The following is a 20,841-nucleotide window of genomic DNA, read 5'->3' as shown; positions in this document are numbered from 1 at the left end:
AGTTACAAACCTTCCTTATAGACTGAGTGACAAACCTTCCTTATAGACTGAGTTACAAACCTTCCTTATAGATTGAGTTACAAACCTTCCTTATAGACTGAGTGACAAACCTTCCTTATAGACTGAGTGACAAACCTTCCTTATAGACTGAGTTACAAACCTTCCTTATAGATTGAGTTACAAACCTTCCTTATAGACTGAGTTACAAACCTTCCTTATAGACTGAGTGACAAACCTTCCTTATAGACTGAGTTACAAACCTTCCTTATAGAATAGACTGAGTGACAAACCTTCCTTATAGACTGAGTTACAAACCTTCCTTATAGACTGAGTGACAAACCTTCTTTGCAGATTGAGTTTAAAAAATCTACTTGACTTATCAATATTTGTATAAAAGTAAATATGAAATAAATTTCACAGCCTTCTGACATAGTGTTTAAATTGTGAGCTTGATAATCTTGCCACTAACTCTTCATCACCTTTGTATGTTTAAGGATCTACAACATGACCCGACATTCCAGAAGGCAGTGATGAGGACGAGTCATGGTCGACGACCCCCACCAGTAAGTCAAAAGTAGTTTGACAAGGCACGCTAATGATGTCTTCTGATCTAATATCGTAAATGTGTGTAAAATTTGATGAACCTTTATATTTAGTTTTATGAATATTCATATTGTTGATAGTTACTTGTTATCAATACCTACTTTTTGATTAAACATGTATCTGTATATGATAAATGAAAACAAATGTGTACTGCAGTTGAAGTAAATTGTTTATTTTAAATGAAGTTAGAAGGGGTTACATATTGAATGCAGCTGACATTTGATCATTATGATTATCCATCAGTGTTTGTGTTGATGATGTTTACATTAAGAATTTTTTGGGTTTCCAACTGCTCTTTTGTCCTATCAATATCCTATCCTGCTCATGGACAACAGTAGGGTTACTGGTTACCCTGTGGAGTACACACAGAGGGATGTTTACATGAAATGTATAAGAGTATTTGACCTACTGTTTATTCTGTTTGGTAGCAAATCAACCGTGTGAAACTGACCCAGGTATGACCTATGTTAAAACTGTTATTCTCAGGATAACCTGTTCACTGATTCGTTATTGAAAATTTGTGAGTTTTGTTTTAGTTATCATGTGCATGATATTTACTTGTTGTTTGATATTATTTCACTCCTTTCAGAAGGTTAAGTTGTATTTTAAACATATGAGTATCAATCATCATTTTCATTGATAGCTGGACGTTAAATAAGTACATGATACATTTTCTCCTTGAGAGGTAATGTTTAAAGATGTCATAGCTATTGTAACCCTGGTACGTAGTAGCCACATTATACTGCTCAGCATTTCTTTATCTTGATCGCTTGAGCGTCCGACTAGAAAGCAAGAGCTTCCAGGTTCAAATCATAGTGGAGGCATGAAATAAATAATGATTATTAGAATTAGAAATACACAGACATCTAGTTTTGGGTTGAAATAATGGGTATTATTTTTTTTCACATTACAGACAGCTTCTCGAGGTCTAGCTGTAGGAGGTGCTGGAGCTGGAGCAAGGCTTGGAACAGCAGCACGAGGCCGTGCAGGAATACCATCATCGATGGGGCGTCTTCAGACTGGGGCAGTGGCTGCTGGAGGCACTGACATGGCCAGACCCATGACAGCAGTCCGAGCAGCTGGTTACACTTCAGTTGGGAATAGAGGGGCAGGGTTTGACCCCATGAACCAAGGGAATAAGGGTCCTGCACCTCCTCTGGAACCTAAGCCAGAAGACAGGTGAGGCAAACACATACATACATATAGACACAAAGGTTCAGTAAAAGTGGAAGTTTCAATAGACTAGGGAATATAGAGCCTGTTTACTAGTGAAAATTTGATTGGTATTATTTACAATACAAAACATCAAGCACAGCATTGGTCAATTATACATAAACATGACATTATAGGGAGTCAATATAGTTTTACCTAATACTGTTAATGGGCCTTACACATGGAAAAATAATTCTATTTCTAATCAAAGGAATGTTTATGAAATTATTTCATTATGTAAGTGGTTAAGATTAATTGTGAAATAAACCTGAAACCTTTGGTTACAGTCCTGAGGAGAAGATCAGACAACTGGAAAAGAAGGTGAACACATTGATTGAAGAGAGCTGCTTTGCCAATAGTCGCGGAGAATTTAGTCTGGTAAGTGGTGAGGATGATGATCTAGCAGAATTCTTAAAAAATGATAAACAGTTTTGGACTGGTAATATAGTCAAACAAACATACTGTCGGTGTTTACTTTGGAAAATTATTATAATAACAATAATTAATAGCTGGCAGGTAGCTATGGTAAGGTCAACAGTTGGAATATGACTTGGAAGACAGCCTATCAGGTATTACAAGATTTATGAAGATGTAGAATGGCTTTGATAACAAAAAATGTCTAAACAACTGTAAGTTAAAACTTCTTTTTGCTTTCAGGGTCTGGAAAAGGCAAAGGAAGCAGGGAGGAAAGAAAGAGTCCTGGTCCGTCAGCGAGAACAACAGTCCATGGGGGACCAAATCAATCTAGATCTGACCTACTCAGTAAGTTGTGATTGGTAGAGGAATCCTCAGTATTTCAGAACTACATCAGTGTGATAATCTCCTTAACACTTTACATGGAATAAGAGTGTAATTCTTTCATGGAGTTTTTTTAAATACCAGTAATGTGACATTTCACCATGAAGTTGTTAATTGATGGATTCACTTTATTTTGTTGACACAACAAAGACATAGAAATGGAAGAGAAAATTTAAACTTGTTAGAATTTTAAACACACCAGACATTTTGTTGGATGCGACATCGATGTAAGACAGAGTATTTGTACAGTATATATTGTGGTATGTTGTGCTCACTACAATTTTATCTGTACACAGGTTCTCTTTAACCTCGCCAACCAGTATGCTGCAAATGAAATGTTCAATGAAGCCCTCAACACTTACCAAGTCATCGTCAAAAACAAAATGTTCAGCAATGCTGGTATGTTACAGGGAATACCCCTGGAGGAAATCTAAGTTTGTTTTAGATGAAATAGCCAACATCAGATAAAGCTAGTAACAACAGAGTCATTATATTTACAGTCAGTGCTCATACTAACTATAAACTAGAAAAGAAATTGTGGAGAAACTACAACATTCTGATATAGGTTTTCAGATTTTGTATAAAAAAAGTCTCACCGTTTCAGAAATCAAACAGAATGCAGATAGATGGAATTTCAACAGTAACATAATGAACTTTATCCAATACAGGTCGTTTAAAGGTGAACATGGGCAATATCTACTTCAGACAGAGAAACTTCCCCAAGGCTATTAAACACTACCGAATGGCTCTTGATCAGGTGCCAAACTCTCACAAAGAGATGAGGTCAGTAGAGTAACCAATCAGGGCTGTTTACCCATTCTCTGACACTAAACAGTGAAAGCTGTTAAACGGCTGATATTTGTAAACATATAGAACATAACCATATTGTACTATTTATAGAACATGACATTTTATACTTTTATTTTCAAATGTACAAGTGAGATTTGTAATGATATCATTAAAACCAAAACTCTGTGAGGGGTATGTGTAAAGTAATATAGTGATCACAGCATCATGTAATACTCCACTGTTGATTGACTTTCATTATCGTACACATTGTTATGGTCTAGAAGTGATAAGATATTAGTGTGATTTGTGTAATGTTGACCTCTACAGGACTAAGATCATGCAGAACATCGGAATTGTGTTTGTAAAGATGGGTCAGTACACTGATGCCATCACATCATTTGAGCACATCATGTCTGAGGCTCCAAGCTTTAAGACCGGGTTTAACCTGATCCTCTGTTACTTTGCCTTGGGAGACCGGGAGAAGATGAAGAGAGCCTTCAACAAGCTCCTTACTGTTGATCTCAAGGTGGATGACGAGGATAAGTACCTCCCTCATGGTGTAAGTTTCCTGTCTGCATTATTAAAGTACTACTTTGTTTGTTGTGTAAACAGCTTAGATAAATCCCATCAAAGAAGGTCTTTTAGTCTCTGAAACAATAGCAGTACTACGAGGTGAAATATAGATCTGTAGTTGATCTGCTGGAGTGTCAATCTTCCAGAGAATGTCTCCTCTACAACATCACATTGACTGGGGATAGGCTAATGCTATGTATTAAAAGGGTTTTATTTACCAATGTCACATTAACTGGGGATAGGCTTATGCCAGGTACTAAAAGGGTTTTATTTACCAACGTCACATTGACTGGGGATAGGCTAATGCTAGGTACTAAAAGGGTTTTATTTACCAACGTCACATTGACTGGGGATAGGCTAATGCTAGGTACTAAAAGGGTTTTATTTACCTATATGTTCATTATTGTATTAAAAGTTTGTCTGAAGGATGAAGACTAGGGATTGTCTTGTTGATATGGTCTAACAGCAAAAGTCTATAGATGACATTGATTTTTATCTGTATCTGTTATATAACCGTAAAAACAGATTTGATATTATGACACAGTAAAGCGTAACTGCTGTTATGTTACTGTAGACACAAGTTTGATATTATGACACAGTAAAGGGTTTGAGGTTTTACTTCAGGATACTTCTAACAGTCAAGAGTTCTGCTGCCAAATCAGAGGAAAGCTTGAGAAGAATTTTTTCATAAAGGCATTAATTCAATGTGCTTCATTATAATGGTTGAATTCAAAAGTTTTGTTAGTGAGAATTTAAGACATACTCTGAAATTTACTAGGATTCAGAAAGTGCACTAGTATTGAAATGTGTCATTTTCAGGAAGACAAGCACTACAATCTAATACTGGAGGTGATCAAGAACGACCCTCTGCGGCAGATAGAGAGACAAAGGTATGTCACTTAGTGTCAGGAAATTATAGAGACACAAATGTATGTCACTTAGTGTCAGGAAACCTATAGGAAACTATAGAGACACAAAGGTATTTCACTTAGTGTCAGGAAACTATAGAGACACAAAGGTATGTCACTTAGTGTCAGGAAACTATAGAGACACAAATGTATGTCACTTAGTGTCAGGAAACCTACAGGAAACTATAGAGACACAAAGGTATTTCACTTAGTGTCAGGAAACTATAGAGACACAAAGGTATGTCACTAAGTGTCAGGAAACTATAGAGACACAAAGGAATGTCACTTAGTGTCAGGAAACCTACAGGAAACTATAGAGAGACAAAGGTATGTCACTAAGAGTCAGGAAACTATAGAGACACAAAGGTATGTCACTTAGTGTCAGGAAACCTACAGGAAACTATAGAGACACAAAGGTATGTCACTTAGTGTCAGGAAACCTACAGGAAACTATAGAGACACAAAGGTATGTCACTTAGTGTCAGGAAACCTACAGGAAACTATAGAGACACAAAGGTATGTCACTTAGAGTTACTATGTTTCTGAGGGTTATTGATATAGTTATACATACAGTCAGATGTTACTATGTTTCTGAGGGTTATTGATATAGTTGTACATACAGTCAGATGTTACTATGTTTCTGAGGGTTATTGATATAGTTGCACATACAGTCAGATGTTAATATGTTTCTGAGGGTTATTGATATAGTTGTACATACAGTCAGATGTTACTATGTTTCTGAGGGTTATTGATATAGTTGCACATACAGTCAGATGTTAATATGTTTCTGAGGGTTATTGATATAGTTGTACATACAGTCAGATGTTACTATGTTTCTGAGGGTAAATATCAGGATAAAACTGTGGTACTCCAGAACTTTTGCTGCCCAGTAAACTGTCCTTCCAACATATGATTTCTTTTCCTGTGAGTCTGATCTCTTATCATATTTTATTCATCAGTTTGTCATCAGTCATTTTAAAAATGATAAGTCATTATCTTCACTGTAGAACTGAGGAGAAATTCTATTCTACAAAGATGAGACTATCTTCTATCACTTCACCATCAGGGAAATGAAGGATAGAGCAAAAACAACTGGCAGCATATATAACTTCATGTAATTCTGCTTGTTGGGACATTAGCAAATACACAGCAAGCTATCAATATTTTCCAAGATGTGAATCTGTATCAACTCTCCGGGGAGGTCACCACCCTTTAACCATAAATCAACCTTTTAGGAAAGACTACTTTAAAATGAAAATGTTCAATTTCGTTTTTTTTTTTTCTTTAGGAAGTATGAGGCAGAAAACTGTATCAAAACAGCAGCCAAGATAATTGCTCCTGCCATAGAAACCTCATTTGCCTCTGGATATGACTGGTAAGCTGGTTAAAATCAATTGTAGAATTGGGATAACATGGCTGCAAGCCCTGTCTTATCTACTTCTGAGCTCTGCCCTGTAGTTGTGGAAGACCTTATGAAAATTCTCTCTCTACTTATGTGATATTTGTTTTGTTTTCTGTACAGTTTCTATTGTTTTCATTTTTGTTGTTTATTGTGTACAGTTGTTGACATGAATTTTGATGGGGTGGGTTTTTGTTACAGGTGTGTGGAGCAGGTGAAGACTTCCCAGTACGTTGATTTAGCCCATGATCTGGAGATAGACAAAGCCATCATGTACCTAAAACAGAAGGACTTCAACTTGGTAATGTCACACCAATATTGGTTATTAAGGATTTACATTGTGTTTTATTTTACTAATGTGTTAACAACTAGTTAATAGAAAAATGAAAATTGCATTGCTTTCATGCTCATCATGAAACCATATTGTGATCACTAATGCAGATACTTTGACAAAAAGTATATTTTGGATATGAAGAAAGTTAAGTAAATGTAATTGTATAAGTCATTGTAGCCAGAAATCTGGCTTCAGTAAGCAGCTAGTCCCTCTGTTGTATGTGATATCAATGATGTCACTGACAGCCTTATATCTTGGTCCACATTCGGGTTAGGTATATGGCAGTATTCACTATGGTAATTAGTTATATAATGTATGATAATCTTTCATACCTGTTAAGTATTTTTTTGGATGACAATATGTCACACGATACATCAACAATACCAGTAAGTTCTGTTGATGTAAATGTCTCAGTAATTTGTATATTACAGGCCATTGAAACATTGAAATCATTTGAGAAAAAAGATTCCAAAGTGGCCAGTACAGCAGCCACCAACCTGTCCTTCCTTTACTTCCTGGTAAGTATAACTAGACCACAGCCACCTTGTGCCACACCCACCTCTAGTGAGCCACTCACAAGGGCCTACACCCAGAAGCTTGCCCACTTTGAATATGCGTTATTATCATAGCAGGTGTCAACTTCCAGTATACATTACTTGTTTTAATACATATTAAACTTATCAAATCCTTCGCCTACCTGCCTGCCCCACCTAATCTCATTATAACAGACAAGTCCCTGGTCAGCCATCAATGTTCCGTCCCTGGTCAGCCATCAATGTCCCTCTGTGACACTTGTAGTTGATCAATACTTGTAATGTGCTTTCGTCTAACAACATTGTATGATCACTTGCTGATACATTTGCTTGATGGTAATTTTCCTTATACTGATATATATATATGTATACCGTAAGATTAATTTATATTGTGGGTCCTCTCTTAATCCATGAGGTCTTATGTCCACAAACTGTAAATTAGAGTAAGAAGACTTACTGAGGGGTATTTACACACGAAATCAAATGTCCATGAAATAAGAATTTTTCTAAAACCCCAAGAATTGAGCACCACGGAAGATATAAGACTTTATGGTAGTCAACTCATCATAGCCATGAACTAACCACATTTTAAACATTGTATTGTTTGTTTATGTCAATAACACAAAGACCCATCAGATTGGTTTGTTTTATAGGATGAACTTCTTGTATCTAACAGAACAGTACTTGAGAAGGAAATATATATCATGACATCAGATATAAATGTTTGACAGCTGTTGTACTGTAAACCAACTGACTGTTTAGAATATAACAAAATCATTCAGAAAAGTCAATCACCACAAATTGACGCCTGGAGAATAAACAAAGAGTAAAGTATTTGGTGACAGTGAATCATGTAAAGTTGGTTTACAGTAAAGTCATTTAAGGATAAACTTTTGTGTGATGATAAACTATGTCACTGAATGCAAGCATTTGACTATATCACACCTGATTTGTAATGCGTTTCTTTCCTTTTTTGAACAATGGCGTGTTCAGCATGGAGAGGTATATTTACAATAGCACTTTCTTTTATTCTTTTATTTTATTCTTTCTTTTATTTTTTGCTGAATGTTAATTTTTTGTTATTATTGATTTGCTATATGTAATGGCTTGTTACTCTGAGCTATTTTAGAGAGGAATATCTGACCATTTTGTTATGTGATCAATGCAGGAAAGTTTGTTTTGAGAAAGAATCTTTATGAAATGAAATGGTTATTTTTACAAAATATTCAAGTTGATGGGTTTTATGTATCATACAGAAATAAAATGTTGTTTTTGAGGCTATATATCGTTAATTAAGATATAGGATGAAGGGGATCCTTAAATGTTAATTGCTAATAGAATATCCCTATCTTGGTTTTGATTGGTTCCTAGTCTTTTCTTACTGACCGTAGAAAGACATCTTTAAACAACAGTATCTTATATCCTATGTAAAGCAAAAATTCTATCTGCACAAATTTTAGTTAGTGTGATTTGAAGATGGTGGTGGGTAAACTCTTCATAATCATTTCAATTTTCTCTCTCAGTTGGCAATGTGGTCTGGTCAGTTAGCTGGTAACAAGGTTTAGTTTGGTCAGTCGATAAGCTTGGGTTGGTTAGTCAACAGCAAATTTTGGTTGGTCAGTCTGCAGTAAGGTTTGGGTTTGTCAGACTAGACTTAGGTTAGGGTTGGTCTGTCAGCAGCAAGCTTAGAGTTGGTCAGTCTGAAGTAAGGTTTGGGTTGGTCATTCCATAGTAAGGATTTGGGTTGGTCAGACCACTGTAAGGTTTTAGTTGGTCATTCCATAGTAAGGATTTGGGTTGGTCAGACCACTGTAAGGTTTTAGTTGGTCATTCCATAGTAAGGGTTTGGGTTGGTCAGACCACTGTAAGGTTTTAGTTGGTCATTCCATAGTAAGGGTTTGGGTTGGTCAGACTACTGTAAGGTTTTGGTTGGTCATTCCACAGTAAAGTTTGGGTTGGTCATTCCATAGTAAGGGTTTGGGTTGGTCAGACTACTGTAAGGTTTTGGTTGGTCATTCCACAGTAAAGTTTGGGTTGGTCATTCCATAGTAAGGATTTAGGTTGGTCAGACTACTGTAAGGTTTTGGTTGGTCATTCCACAGTAAGGATTTAGGTTGGTCAGACCACTGTAAGGTTTTAGTTGGTCAGTTCACATTAGTCTCGGTTCGGTCAGTCAGCAGTAATAGTAAGCAGTTGTTAGTGAGTGCAGTTGGTCAGTCTAGTGGTCAAGTCAGTTTGACTTTGGATGTTATTCCTTGTATGTCAGGGAATGGTTTATATCTGACCTCCATAGTCTGCCTGAACTCCATACCAGAATAGGCATGTGGACATCACAATAAAGCTGCTGTGTCTAAATAAAAATGGATTTGGGGATGATGAGAGAAATTTCAGGAAATATTCAGATATTAGGAGTTTTTTAGAGAACTATTTTCTTAGAGAAATTGAGTTTAGGAACAAGCTAAGATGTCAGAGTGTTAATGTATACAGGGACAAGCTAAGACGTCAGAGTGTAAATGTATACAGGGACAGGCTAAGATGTCAGAGTGTTAATGTATACAGGGACAAGCTAAGATGTCAGATTGTTAATGTATACAGGGACAAGCTAAGATGTCAGAGTGTTAATGTATACAGGGACAGGCTAAGATGTCAGAGTGTTAATGTATACAGGGACAAGCTAAGATGTCAGAGTGTTAATGTATACAGGGACAAGCTAAGATGTCAGAGTGTTAATGTATACAGGGACAAGCTAAGATGTCAGATTGTTAATGTATACAGGGACAAGCTAAGATGTCAGATTGTTAATGTATACAGGGACAAGCTAAGATGTCACAGTGATAATGTATACAGGGACAAGCTAAGATGTCAGATTGTTCATGTATACAGGGACAAGCTAAGATGTCAGAGTGTTAATGTATACAGGGACAAGCTAAGATGTCAGATTGTTCATGTATACAGGGACAAGCTAAGATGTCACAGTGTTAATGTATACAGGGACAAGCTAAGATGTCAGATTGTTCATGTATACAGGGACAAGCTAAGATGTCAGAGTGTTAATGTATACAGGGACAGGCTAAGATGTCACAGTGATAATGTATACAGGGACAAGCTAAGATGTCAGAGTGTTAATGTATACAGGGACAGGCTAAGATGTCAGAGTGTTAATGTATACAGGGACAAGCTAAGATGTCAGAGTGTTAATGTATACAGGGACAGGCTAAGATGTCAGAGTGTTAATGTATACAGGGACAGGCTAAGATGTCAGAGTGTTAATGTATACAGGGACAAGCTAAGATGTCAGAGTGTTAATGTATACAGGGACAAGCTAAGATGTCACAGTGATAATGTATACAGGGACAAGCTAAGATGTCACAGTGTTAATGTATACAGGGACAAGCTAAGATGTCAGATTGTTAATGTATACAGGGACAAGCTAAGATGTCAGAGTGTTAATGTATACAGGGACAGGCTAAGATGTCAGAGTGTTGATGTATACAGGGACAGGCTAAGATGTCAGAGTGTTAATGTATACAGGGACAAGCTAAGATGTCAGAGTGTTAATGTATACAGGGACAAGCTAAGATGTCAGATTGTTAATGTATACAGGGACAAGCTAAGATGTCACAGTGTTAATGTATACACGTGTGTAATTAAATAAACAGGAAGATATTTAACTTTGTGTGTCTGTAATGCTGTAGGTAGATTTAAATCATAAACAATAAATATAAAGATTTCTATACAACATCAAACTTGTTCATAAGAATTATTTCATAAGGTCAACATTTCATGTGTCATTGTCATACAATCATGTGTAACTTTGGGATCATTTTAGTTACAAATTTACCTGTCTAATGTTTCATGTACTAATGTGTTAGTCAAACCTGCCTATAAAGGCCACTATAGTGAACAGAGGAAGATGACCTTTGTATAAAGGTCTATATATCGTGTATTGTATAATGTTGTGACCAGAGAAACATGGCCTTTATAGACAGGTATCTAAAGGTTGGATTACTCCTTAACTACTATTTTGTAATTAAATTCTATAAAATGATGCTATTTTCAATCGTTTATGATGTTTGTTGCCATATGTATGTGTTTATCCATTCATGTTGACTAGTATCATTTGTAAACTTTCTCTGCATGTTATTGTAAATATATATATATCAATTATGTTAGACCTTTATCTTATAATCTATGATATCAAGTTTTACAACCAAAGCAGGTTTGATGATAACCCTATCATACAACCAAAGTAGGTTTGATGATAACCCTATATTACAACCAAAGCAGGTTTGATGATAACCCTATCATACAATCAAAGCAGGTTTGATGATAACCCTATCATACAATCAAAGCAGGTTTGATGATAACCCTATCTTACAACCAAAGTAGGTTTGATGATAACCCTATCATACAACCAAAGCAGGTTTGATGATAACCCTATCATACAACCAAAGTAGGTTTGATGATAACCCTATCATACAACCAAAGCAGGTTTGATGATAACCCTATCTTACAACCAAAGTAGGTTTGATGATAACCCTATCTTACAACCAAAGTAGGTTTGATGATAACCCTATATTACAACCAAAGCAGGTTTGATAATAACCCTATCATACAACCAAAGCAGGTTTGATGATAACCCTATCTTACAACCAAAGTAGGTTTGATGATAACCCTATCATACAACCAAAGCAGGTTTGATGATAACCCTATCTTACAACCAAAGTAGGTTTGATGATAACCCTATCATACAACCAAAGCAGGTTTGATGATAACCCTATCTTACAACCAAAGTAGGTTTGATGATAACCCTATCTTACAACCAAAGTAGGTTTGATGATAACCCTATATTACAACCAAAGCAGGTTTGATAATAACCCTATCATACAACCAAAGTAGGTTTGATGATAACCCTATCTTACAACCAAAGTAGGTTTGATGATAACCCTATCATACAACCAAAGCAGGTTTGATGATAACCCTATCTTACAACCAAAGTAGGTTTGATGATAACCCTATCATACAACCAAAGCAGGTTTGATGATAACCCTATCTTACAACCAAAGTAGGTTTGATGATAACCCTATCATACAACCAAAGCAGGTTTGATGATAACCCTATCTTACAACCAAAGTAGGTTTGATGATAACCCTATCTTACAACCAAAGTAGGTTTGATGATAACCCTATATTACAACCAAAGCAGGTTTGATAATAACCCTATCTTACAACCAAAGTAGGTTTGATGATAACCCTATCATACAACCAAAGCAGGTTTGATGATAACCCTATCATACAACCAAAGCAGGTTTGATAATAACCCTATATTACAACCAAAGCAGGTTTGATGATAACCCTATCATACAACCAAAGCAGGTTTGATGATAACCCTATCATACAATCAAAGCAGGTTTGATGATAACCCTATCATACAACCAAAGTAGGTTTGATGGTAACCCTATCTTTCAACCAAAGCATGTTTGACGATAACCCTATCTTACAACCAAAGTAGGTTTGATGATAACCCTATCTTACAACCTAAGTAGGTTTGATGATAACCGTATCTTACAACCTAAGTAGGTTTGATGATAACCCTATCCTACAACCTAAGCAGATAATAACCCTGTGTTACCTATTTAGATAGGCCTTAGATTTTACGTATTAAGTAGTTATTATCATTTGGATTCTAATTTTGTAGTTAGTTGTGTCATGTTATATGTCGGATATTTACGTTGTAATAATTTGTGAGTAGAGGGCTGTCTCTGGAAGTTACAGCCAACACTAACAGGCAATAGATTTGATGCTATACTTGTGTTTGCACAGGAGAATGATCTGGATCAAGCAGACAAATATGCTGAGTTAGCCATGTCATCAGACAGGTACAATCCTGCAGGTGAGTCCAATGTTTGTACACCAAGTTAAAGGTGATGGAAGTGAGAGCTGATTGGTCAGCCACACAGGTGATATATTAGATGGGGGCTGTAAAATCCATTATTGTAGAGCAATGCTCTAACTATGCTTGTCATTGATGAAGCCAAGATTTGTGGTAAACTGTCACACGCAATAAAGCTCTGTATTATTATACTGCTGGTATACTGTTCACCTATCCACTCCAAATCAACGGGGAAAACTTTTTACTACAGAACCTGTTAATCAGAATAGGACATGAATATATATTGACCAGAGATTTCCAGTAGGAAGTCATGTACCACGGGTACTCTTTCAGTGTATATTCACAGTCACTAAAGTCCTGTCATAATAGATATGGTGGATATGTATAATTTGAATAGAATCTGCTGCTGCTTTCTGTTTATGGTATCTGTATCACTGTTCCTTTGTACTTGTAGCTCTGGTCAACAAGGGAAATGTTGTATTCAAAAGAGGTGACTTTGAAAAGGCCAGAGAGTATTTCAAGGAGGCTCTGCAGAATGACTCGTCCTGTGTGGAGGCCTTGTATAATTTAGGTAAGTCCTAGGGATGTAAAGGAGAGCCACATGTAGTGATGACTATAACTAGTTCTATGAAATATTCCATCGGCAGAATTTTGTTAGTCTTTCATGCTTAACTCTTGTTAAGTAGCTGAGCGTCCGTGTTGAACCTGTGTCAGATTGCTGGAGACAATGAATTCTATGTGCTATTTTTGTAGGACTGTGTAACAAGAGGATCAACCGACTTGAGGACGCCCTTGACTGTTTCTATAAACTACATGCCATCCTCAGAAACAGTCCACAAGTGATGTACCAAATAGCAGACATGTATCCTTTACAGCTCACTATCAATAAACATGACAGAGTCACAAGTGTAATCACCTTTTACTTGTTTACCTTGAGAATGTGTAAAATCATATTTATTTATAGAAAGAGATTAAAAGATTATTATCTCCCTGTCATTATTGGAAGGTGGTGTTGTGATCACTCGTGTCCTTTTGTCTGTCCCTGTCATTATAGGAAGGTGATGTTGTCTGTCCCTGTCATTATAGGAAGGTGATGTTGTTATCATTCGTGTCCTTTTGTCTGTCCCTATCAATATAGGAAGGTGATGTTGTCTGTCCCTGTCATTAAAGGAAGGTGATGTTGTGATCACTCGTGTCCTTTTGTCTGTCCCTGTCATTATAGGAAGGTGATGTTGTGATCACTCGTGCCCTTTTGTCTGTCCCTGTCATTATAGGAAGGTGATGTTGTGATCACTCGTGTCCTTTTGTCTGTCCCTGTCATTATAGGAAGGTGATGTTGTCTGTCCCTGTCATTAAAGGAAGGTGATGTTGTGATCACTCGTGTCCTTTTGTCTGTCCCTGTCATTATAGGAAGGTGATGTTGTGATCACTCGTGTCCTTTTGTCTGTCCCTGTCATTATAGGAAGGTGATGTTGTGATCACTCGTGTCCTTTTGTCTGTCCCTTTCATTATAGGAAGGTGATGTTGTCTGTCCCTATCATTATAGGAAGGTGATGTTGTGATCACTCGTGTCCTTTTGTCTGTCCCTATCATTATAGGAAGGTAATGTTATCTGTCCCTATCATTATAGGAAGGTGATGTTGTGATTACTCGTGTCCTTTTGTCTGTCCCTGTCATTATAGGAAGGTGATGTTGTCTGTCCCTGTCATTATAGGAAGGTGATGTTGTGATCACTCGTGTCCTTTTGTCTGTCCCTATCAATATAGGAAGGTGATGTTGTCTGTCCCTGTCATTAAAGGAAGGTGATGTTATGATCACTCGTGTCCTTTTGTCTGTCCCTTTCATTATAGGAAGGTGATGTTGTTATCATTCGTGTCCTTTTGTCTGTCCCTGTCATTATAGGAAGGTGATGTTGTCTGTCCCTGTCATTATAGGAAGGTGATGTTGTGATCACTCGTGTCCTTTTGTCTGTCCCTGTCATTATAGGAAGGTGATGTTGTCTGTCCCTGTCATTATAGGAAGGTGATGTTGTGATCACTCGTGTCCTTTTGTCTGTCCCTATCATTATAGGAAGGTGATGTTGTCTGTCCCTGTCATTATAGGAAGGTGATGTTGTGATCACTCGTGTCCTTTTGTCTGTCCCTGTCATTATAGGAAGGTGATGTTGTGATCACTCGTGTCCTTTTGTCTGTCCCTGTCATTATAGGAAGGTGATGTTGTGATCACTCGTGTCCTTTTGTCTGTCCCTGTCATTATAGGAAGGTGATGTTGTGACCACTCGTGTCCTTTTGTCTGTCCCTATCATTATAGGAAGGTGATGTTGTGATCACTCGTGTCCTTTTGTCTGTCCCTATCATTATAGGAAGGTGATGTTGTGATCACTCGTGTCCTTTTGTCTGTCCCTGTCATTATAGGAAGGTGATGTTGTCTGTCCCTGTCATTATAGGAAGGTGATGTTGTGATCACTCGTGTCCTTTTGTCTGTCCCTGTCATTATAGGAAGGTGATGTTGTGATCACTCGTGTCCTTTTGTCTGTCCCTGTCATTATAGGAAGGTGATGTTGTCTGTCCCTGTCATTATAGGAAGGTGATGTTGTGATCACTCGTGTCCTTTTGTCTGTCCCTGTCATTATAGGAAGGTGATGTTGTGATCACTCGTGTCCTTTTGTCTGTCCCTGTCATTATAGGAAGGTGATGTTGTGATCACTCGTGTCCTTTTGTCTGTCCCTGTCATTATAGGAAGGTGATGTTGTGATCACTCGTGTCCTTTTGTCTGTCCCTGTCATTATAGGAAGGTGATGTTGTGATCACTCGTGTCCTTTTGTCTGTCCCTGTCATTATAGGAAGGTGATGTTGTGATCACTCGTGTCCTTTTGTCTGTCCCTGTCATTATAGGAAGGTGATGTTGTGATCACTCGTGTCCTTTTGTCTGTCCCTGTCATTATAGGAAGGTGATGTTGTGATCACTCGTGTCCTTTTGTCTGTCCCTGTCATTATAGGAAGGTGATGTTGTGATCACTCGTGTCCTTTTGTCTGTCCCTGTCATTATAGGAAGGTGATGTTGTGATCACTCGTGTCCTTTTGTCTGTCATTATAGGAAGGTGATGTTGTGATCACTCGTGTCCTTTTGTCTGTCCCTGTCATTATAGGAAGGTGATGTTGTCTGTCCCTATCATTATAGGAAGGTGATGTTGTGATCACTCGTGTCCTTTTGTCTGTCCCTGTCATTATAGGAAGGTGATGTTGTCTGTGAAAACACTCGCTCTCCCTGTCATTATAGGAAGGTGATGTTGTGATCAGTTTGTCCATGTACAATTAAACATTATATAGTTGTGATCCATGTCTATTATAGGAAGGTGATGTTGTCTGTCCCTGATGATGAATAAAAGGTGATGTTGTGATCACTTGTCCAGTAACTGTGTCCTCCCTGTCATTATAGGAAGGTGACTGTTGTATCAGGGGTGATGGACACTGGTGTCCTTTTGTCTGTCCCTGTCATTATAGGAAGGTGATGTTGTGATCACTCGTGTCCTTTTGTCATTCTCTCTCATATTTTTATGAAACATTTTTATTGTTAGATGACACCTAACAGATATGTTTGTGCTATATAGAACAGATATGACTCTGTACTGTATAAACAGATATGTCTGTATGGCGTGATGTAACAGATATGTCTGAAACATATTTAGAGCAGATATGTCTGTACTATATAAACATTATGTAGACTGATATGTGAAACAGATTTGTCTACTATGATGATGAAAAAAGTTTGGGAAATGATGTCACTTTACAGTAACTGTGTTCATCAGCTCAGATACTGTTGTATCAGGGGTGAAGGACACATGGTGGTTAATGTTTTCTCTGTTAGGTATACTTTGTGAGTCGTTTATTTATAGGACTTCAGCTGTATACAATTAACAGAGGTGACACTAACAGATATGTTTGTGCTATATAAACAGATATGTCTGTACTGTATAAACAGATATGTCTGTACTGTATTAACAGATATGTCTGTACTATATAAACAGATATGTCTGTACTATATAAACAGATATGTCTGTACTGTATAGTCTGTACTGTATAAACAGAGATGGCTGTACTGTACAGTGAGATTTGTTAAAGTGACCTTTTTTTCCAGGTTTATGCAGTTGATAGGAGTGGTACCCACAGACACATCTGTGCTGGCGAAAACCGGAGAGATCTATGATAATGAAGGAGACAAGTCACAGGCATTCCAGTATTATTATGATGTATGTATCTTGTTGTTTAGTGGTTCTGTCAACAGATTGAACAGCTGTTAATGTAATGAAGATTTCTGTTACAGCAGAATCTCCTTTCACGCTGTAACAAAATTACTTCTGTATTGAATTTATGATCTTACTTATTTACAAATCATTAATCCATATTAAATATTCAATTCTTGGAAATCCTAAACACACCCTCTTAACTGTTGTTGTCTAATTCTTGGAAATCCTAAACACACCCTTTTAACTGTTGTTATCTAATTTTTGTTTTTTATTTCAGTCCTATAGATATTTCCCATCCAACATTCCAGTAATAGAATGGTTAGGAGCATATTACATAGATTCCCAGTTCTGTGAAAAAGCCATCCATTACTTTGAGAGAGCAAGTATAGTACAGTAAGTAACAGTGTGACATCATGTTTACTGTAAACCAAGTCAGGTTGTGTGACATCATCTTTACTGTAAACCAAGTCAGGTTGTGTGACATCATGTTTACTGTAAACCAAGTCAGGTTGTGTGACATCATGTTTATTGTAAACCAAGTCAGGTTGTGTGACATCATGCTGACATCATTGTGTGACATCATGTTTACTGTAAACCAAGTCAGGTTGTGTGACATCATGTTTACTGTAAACCAAGTCAGGTTGTGTGACATCATGTTTACTGTAAACCAAGTCGGGCTATGTGACATTGTGGAACTCCTACTTGATGTCTGTAATATTCTAGCTTTCTTTGGATGTAGATGCTACTAATAGCCACATTTTGGATATTTTGTTTTCTACTAAGGAATGTATGACTACACACAGGGTATGGTATTATTATCAGTTTTCTATATAATATGCTATCTTTACAGTTATATTAATTTACTGTAAAGAAATTTAATGAAGAAATGCTGTAGAGAGAAATAAAACAATAGACAACCCATGTAGGATAGGGTAGTATCCTTGAAGTCTGATTCTGCTGTACCATCATGGTACTAGAGATATTTTTCCTTTATGCCTGCGTCCATTATTTATCATATCTGAATATTTTGGTTTACATGTAATCTGTGTCATGAAAGATTCTTGTCTGTTTCATCAAGATTATGTGGTTCTGACTTGTATTTACAGACCTGCCCAGGTGAAATGGCAGCTAATGATAGCTAGCTGTCATCGTAGAAGTGGAAATTATCAAAACGCCTTAGAAACTTACAAACATATACACAAACGGTTCCCTGAAAATGTAGAATGTAAGTACATCTTTATTTATCATGTAGATGCAAAGATATGTTATAAGACATGAAAGAGAGTGTTCAGAATGTCCTATTGAAAATATCATATTTTATACTTATTGCAAAGTAGGTGACTTATCAATGTACTGTAGTAGGTTACTTATCAATGTTTAAGATTTGACTTTTCTGTGTTAAACAATGTAAACTTGGTTGGACATTGCAGGTTTAAAATTCCTGGTTAGAATATGTTCTGATCTGGGTCTAAAGGAAGCACAAGAATACGCCACAAAGTTAAAGAAGGCAGAGAAGACCAAAGAGATGCGTGAACAGGTCTGTAAGGATGGCAGGTTATCAAGGTTTTCTATATCGTATATATAGAGACTACACAACTTGTAATCCTGGTATATGGTATTTCTTTCAATGGCGGAAAAGATGATTGTCTTATATATTGTTGTATGTTATGACTTGGTGTGATTTGTCAGCCAATCAAAACATATTGAAGTGTTACACTCTGTGTAGTATAGCATTTATGTTTATACAAAGATGGAATGATTAATTAATGCCTTGAGAAGTGACCCGCCTAATGTAGTAGAAAAGAACTTACGAACAAGGCAAAGTAAGAGAAAAATGCAATTATAATTTCACTTAACTATTTTGAATTAACTGTCACATAGAAAATTCTTTACTGGATCACGATATTTTAGCTAAAGTGATGATGGCAGAGTTTTCTATTTTGGATAGAAATTTTCTGTATCTAAGAAATGTTAGGGTGATTGGTATTATTACTGTTTCCCCAGAAAGTTTGTGTAAGCTGTTGGATCTAATGGCTTAGAAAGCAGACTTCAGTTTGGAGAATTACTCTACATGTACTTCATGGGACACATGACTGTAATGCTGTAAATAAATGATTTACCTTTGATTACAGAGGGCCAGTAGTGGAACCAGGAGAGGAAGTGGGCGGGGTCGTAGAGGAGAAGATACAGGTAGAAATCATATGTTATCAGTTTTATAAAGATATTGATTCACTTTTCTATTGGAATGAAGAAGGAACTAGAAGGTGCAGCTGTATGAATTGATATGCTAATATTACTGAGTACAAAGTTCCATTTAGACTATTTTTAGTATTTGCACATTCGGGCAGGTGATGATTTAATTTAACAAATTGGTTGTCTTCAAAAAATTAGAACTTTTTATATTTATATTTGTATGTTCTATTTATTGGATATAGTGAAAACAAATGAAAAGACTTTATTTATTCTGTAATGATGATGGAAAAACTCTCTGTCAATAAACAGATAAACTCCGGGGTCTAGAGAGTCTGTCAGGTTCACAAAATCTTGTCATATCTAGATATCTGATCATGTGATTTGTAAGGATAAACAGCCATCCACTGAGAGATAAATCTTTGGTAACTTTTCTAATGCTGTTTCTGTGCTAAACAGGAATGAAACGGTTCAGTTTGACACTCATGTTTTTAAGCTTTATCAATATGTTAGTCATTCAAACGCTTGAATTATAAGAGGTTAAAAGGTAGTTTCTTGGACAGGATGAATTTGACACAGAAACCTCCATACTGTTTACTGCTCAGTCATTTTAGGTTTTGTGAGTGCTATTTTTATTTTGATTAAATTATGGCATGGACTTCAATTCAACTTTACCAACTACATGTACCTGTAACTAAAATGTTCAACCTGCTCAGTTGGGGAAGTCTTAGACATAAATGACCTGCTTGACATCAGGTCTCACTTGCACCAAGCATTTGGGCTATAGTTGATGTTGAGCTGTGGTTTAGTGATGCAACTTGAGTTATAGAGTAAAAACTCTACTTAATAGTTTACTCTTTTTACATACCAATGATTGGAGGATGAAATCAAATTGACCCGTATACATACATTTGAACAAGCACTCTACTAGACAAGTCTATCATATCAATTTTATCATTCTTTCTATAGTTATATTCTGATTGAATATCTCTTTATGTATGTTGGTGTCGTATGTTCTGTGTACAGACGAGAGTAGTGGTGGAAGGAAAACCAGTGGACAGAGAAGAGGTGGGGGTAAAAGACGACCTAACCTGGATGATGTAGACGATGGAGCTTATCAGATGTCCAGTAAACAGGACATAGGTAAGTACTTATGATGACTGGAAAACATTAGTTAGTTTATACTCAGGCTAACTGTTATAGGTTATGGAGACTAGAAAACTCCTTGTTACAGGTTATGTAAACTAGAAAACTCCTTGTTACAGGTTATGTAGAATAGAAAACTCCTTGTTACAGGTTATGTAGACTAGAAAACTCCTTGTTATAGGTTATGTAAACTAGAAAACTCCTTGTTATGTAGAATA

The 20,841-nt window shown here is 36.7% G+C and overlaps 1 protein-coding gene across 1 annotated transcript in view; it reads left to right on the top strand.

Moving 5' to 3' along the window:
* Positions 1 to 20,841, top strand: part of LOC132545758 (intraflagellar transport protein 88 homolog) — a 30,239-nt gene that overhangs the window by 4,450 nt on the left and 4,948 nt on the right. Inside the window, exons 3-22 of the mRNA XM_060209446.1 lie at positions 495 to 563; positions 1,517 to 1,782; positions 2,103 to 2,193; positions 2,473 to 2,577; positions 2,910 to 3,012; positions 3,282 to 3,396; positions 3,730 to 3,961; positions 4,795 to 4,865; positions 6,172 to 6,258; positions 6,484 to 6,583; positions 7,048 to 7,134; positions 12,972 to 13,041; positions 13,496 to 13,612; positions 13,795 to 13,903; positions 17,179 to 17,290; positions 17,565 to 17,680; positions 18,394 to 18,512; positions 18,718 to 18,824; positions 19,420 to 19,477; positions 20,504 to 20,620. Coding sequence (XP_060065429.1) covers positions 495 to 563; positions 1,517 to 1,782; positions 2,103 to 2,193; positions 2,473 to 2,577; positions 2,910 to 3,012; positions 3,282 to 3,396; positions 3,730 to 3,961; positions 4,795 to 4,865; positions 6,172 to 6,258; positions 6,484 to 6,583; positions 7,048 to 7,134; positions 12,972 to 13,041; positions 13,496 to 13,612; positions 13,795 to 13,903; positions 17,179 to 17,290; positions 17,565 to 17,680; positions 18,394 to 18,512; positions 18,718 to 18,824; positions 19,420 to 19,477; positions 20,504 to 20,620 — 2,251 coding nt within the window. The remainder of the gene's footprint in view (positions 1 to 494; positions 564 to 1,516; positions 1,783 to 2,102; positions 2,194 to 2,472; positions 2,578 to 2,909; positions 3,013 to 3,281; positions 3,397 to 3,729; positions 3,962 to 4,794; positions 4,866 to 6,171; positions 6,259 to 6,483; positions 6,584 to 7,047; positions 7,135 to 12,971; positions 13,042 to 13,495; positions 13,613 to 13,794; positions 13,904 to 17,178; positions 17,291 to 17,564; positions 17,681 to 18,393; positions 18,513 to 18,717; positions 18,825 to 19,419; positions 19,478 to 20,503; positions 20,621 to 20,841) is intronic.

Source organism: Ylistrum balloti, unplaced genomic scaffold (assembly GCF_031769215.1).
Source record: "Ylistrum balloti isolate Yb309-2 unplaced genomic scaffold, AGI_CSIRO_Ybal_v1 Utg369856, whole genome shotgun sequence".
NCBI lineage: Eukaryota > Metazoa > Mollusca > Bivalvia > Pectinida > Pectinidae > Ylistrum > Ylistrum balloti.
This window is presented reverse-complemented; position numbering and strand designations above follow the sequence as displayed.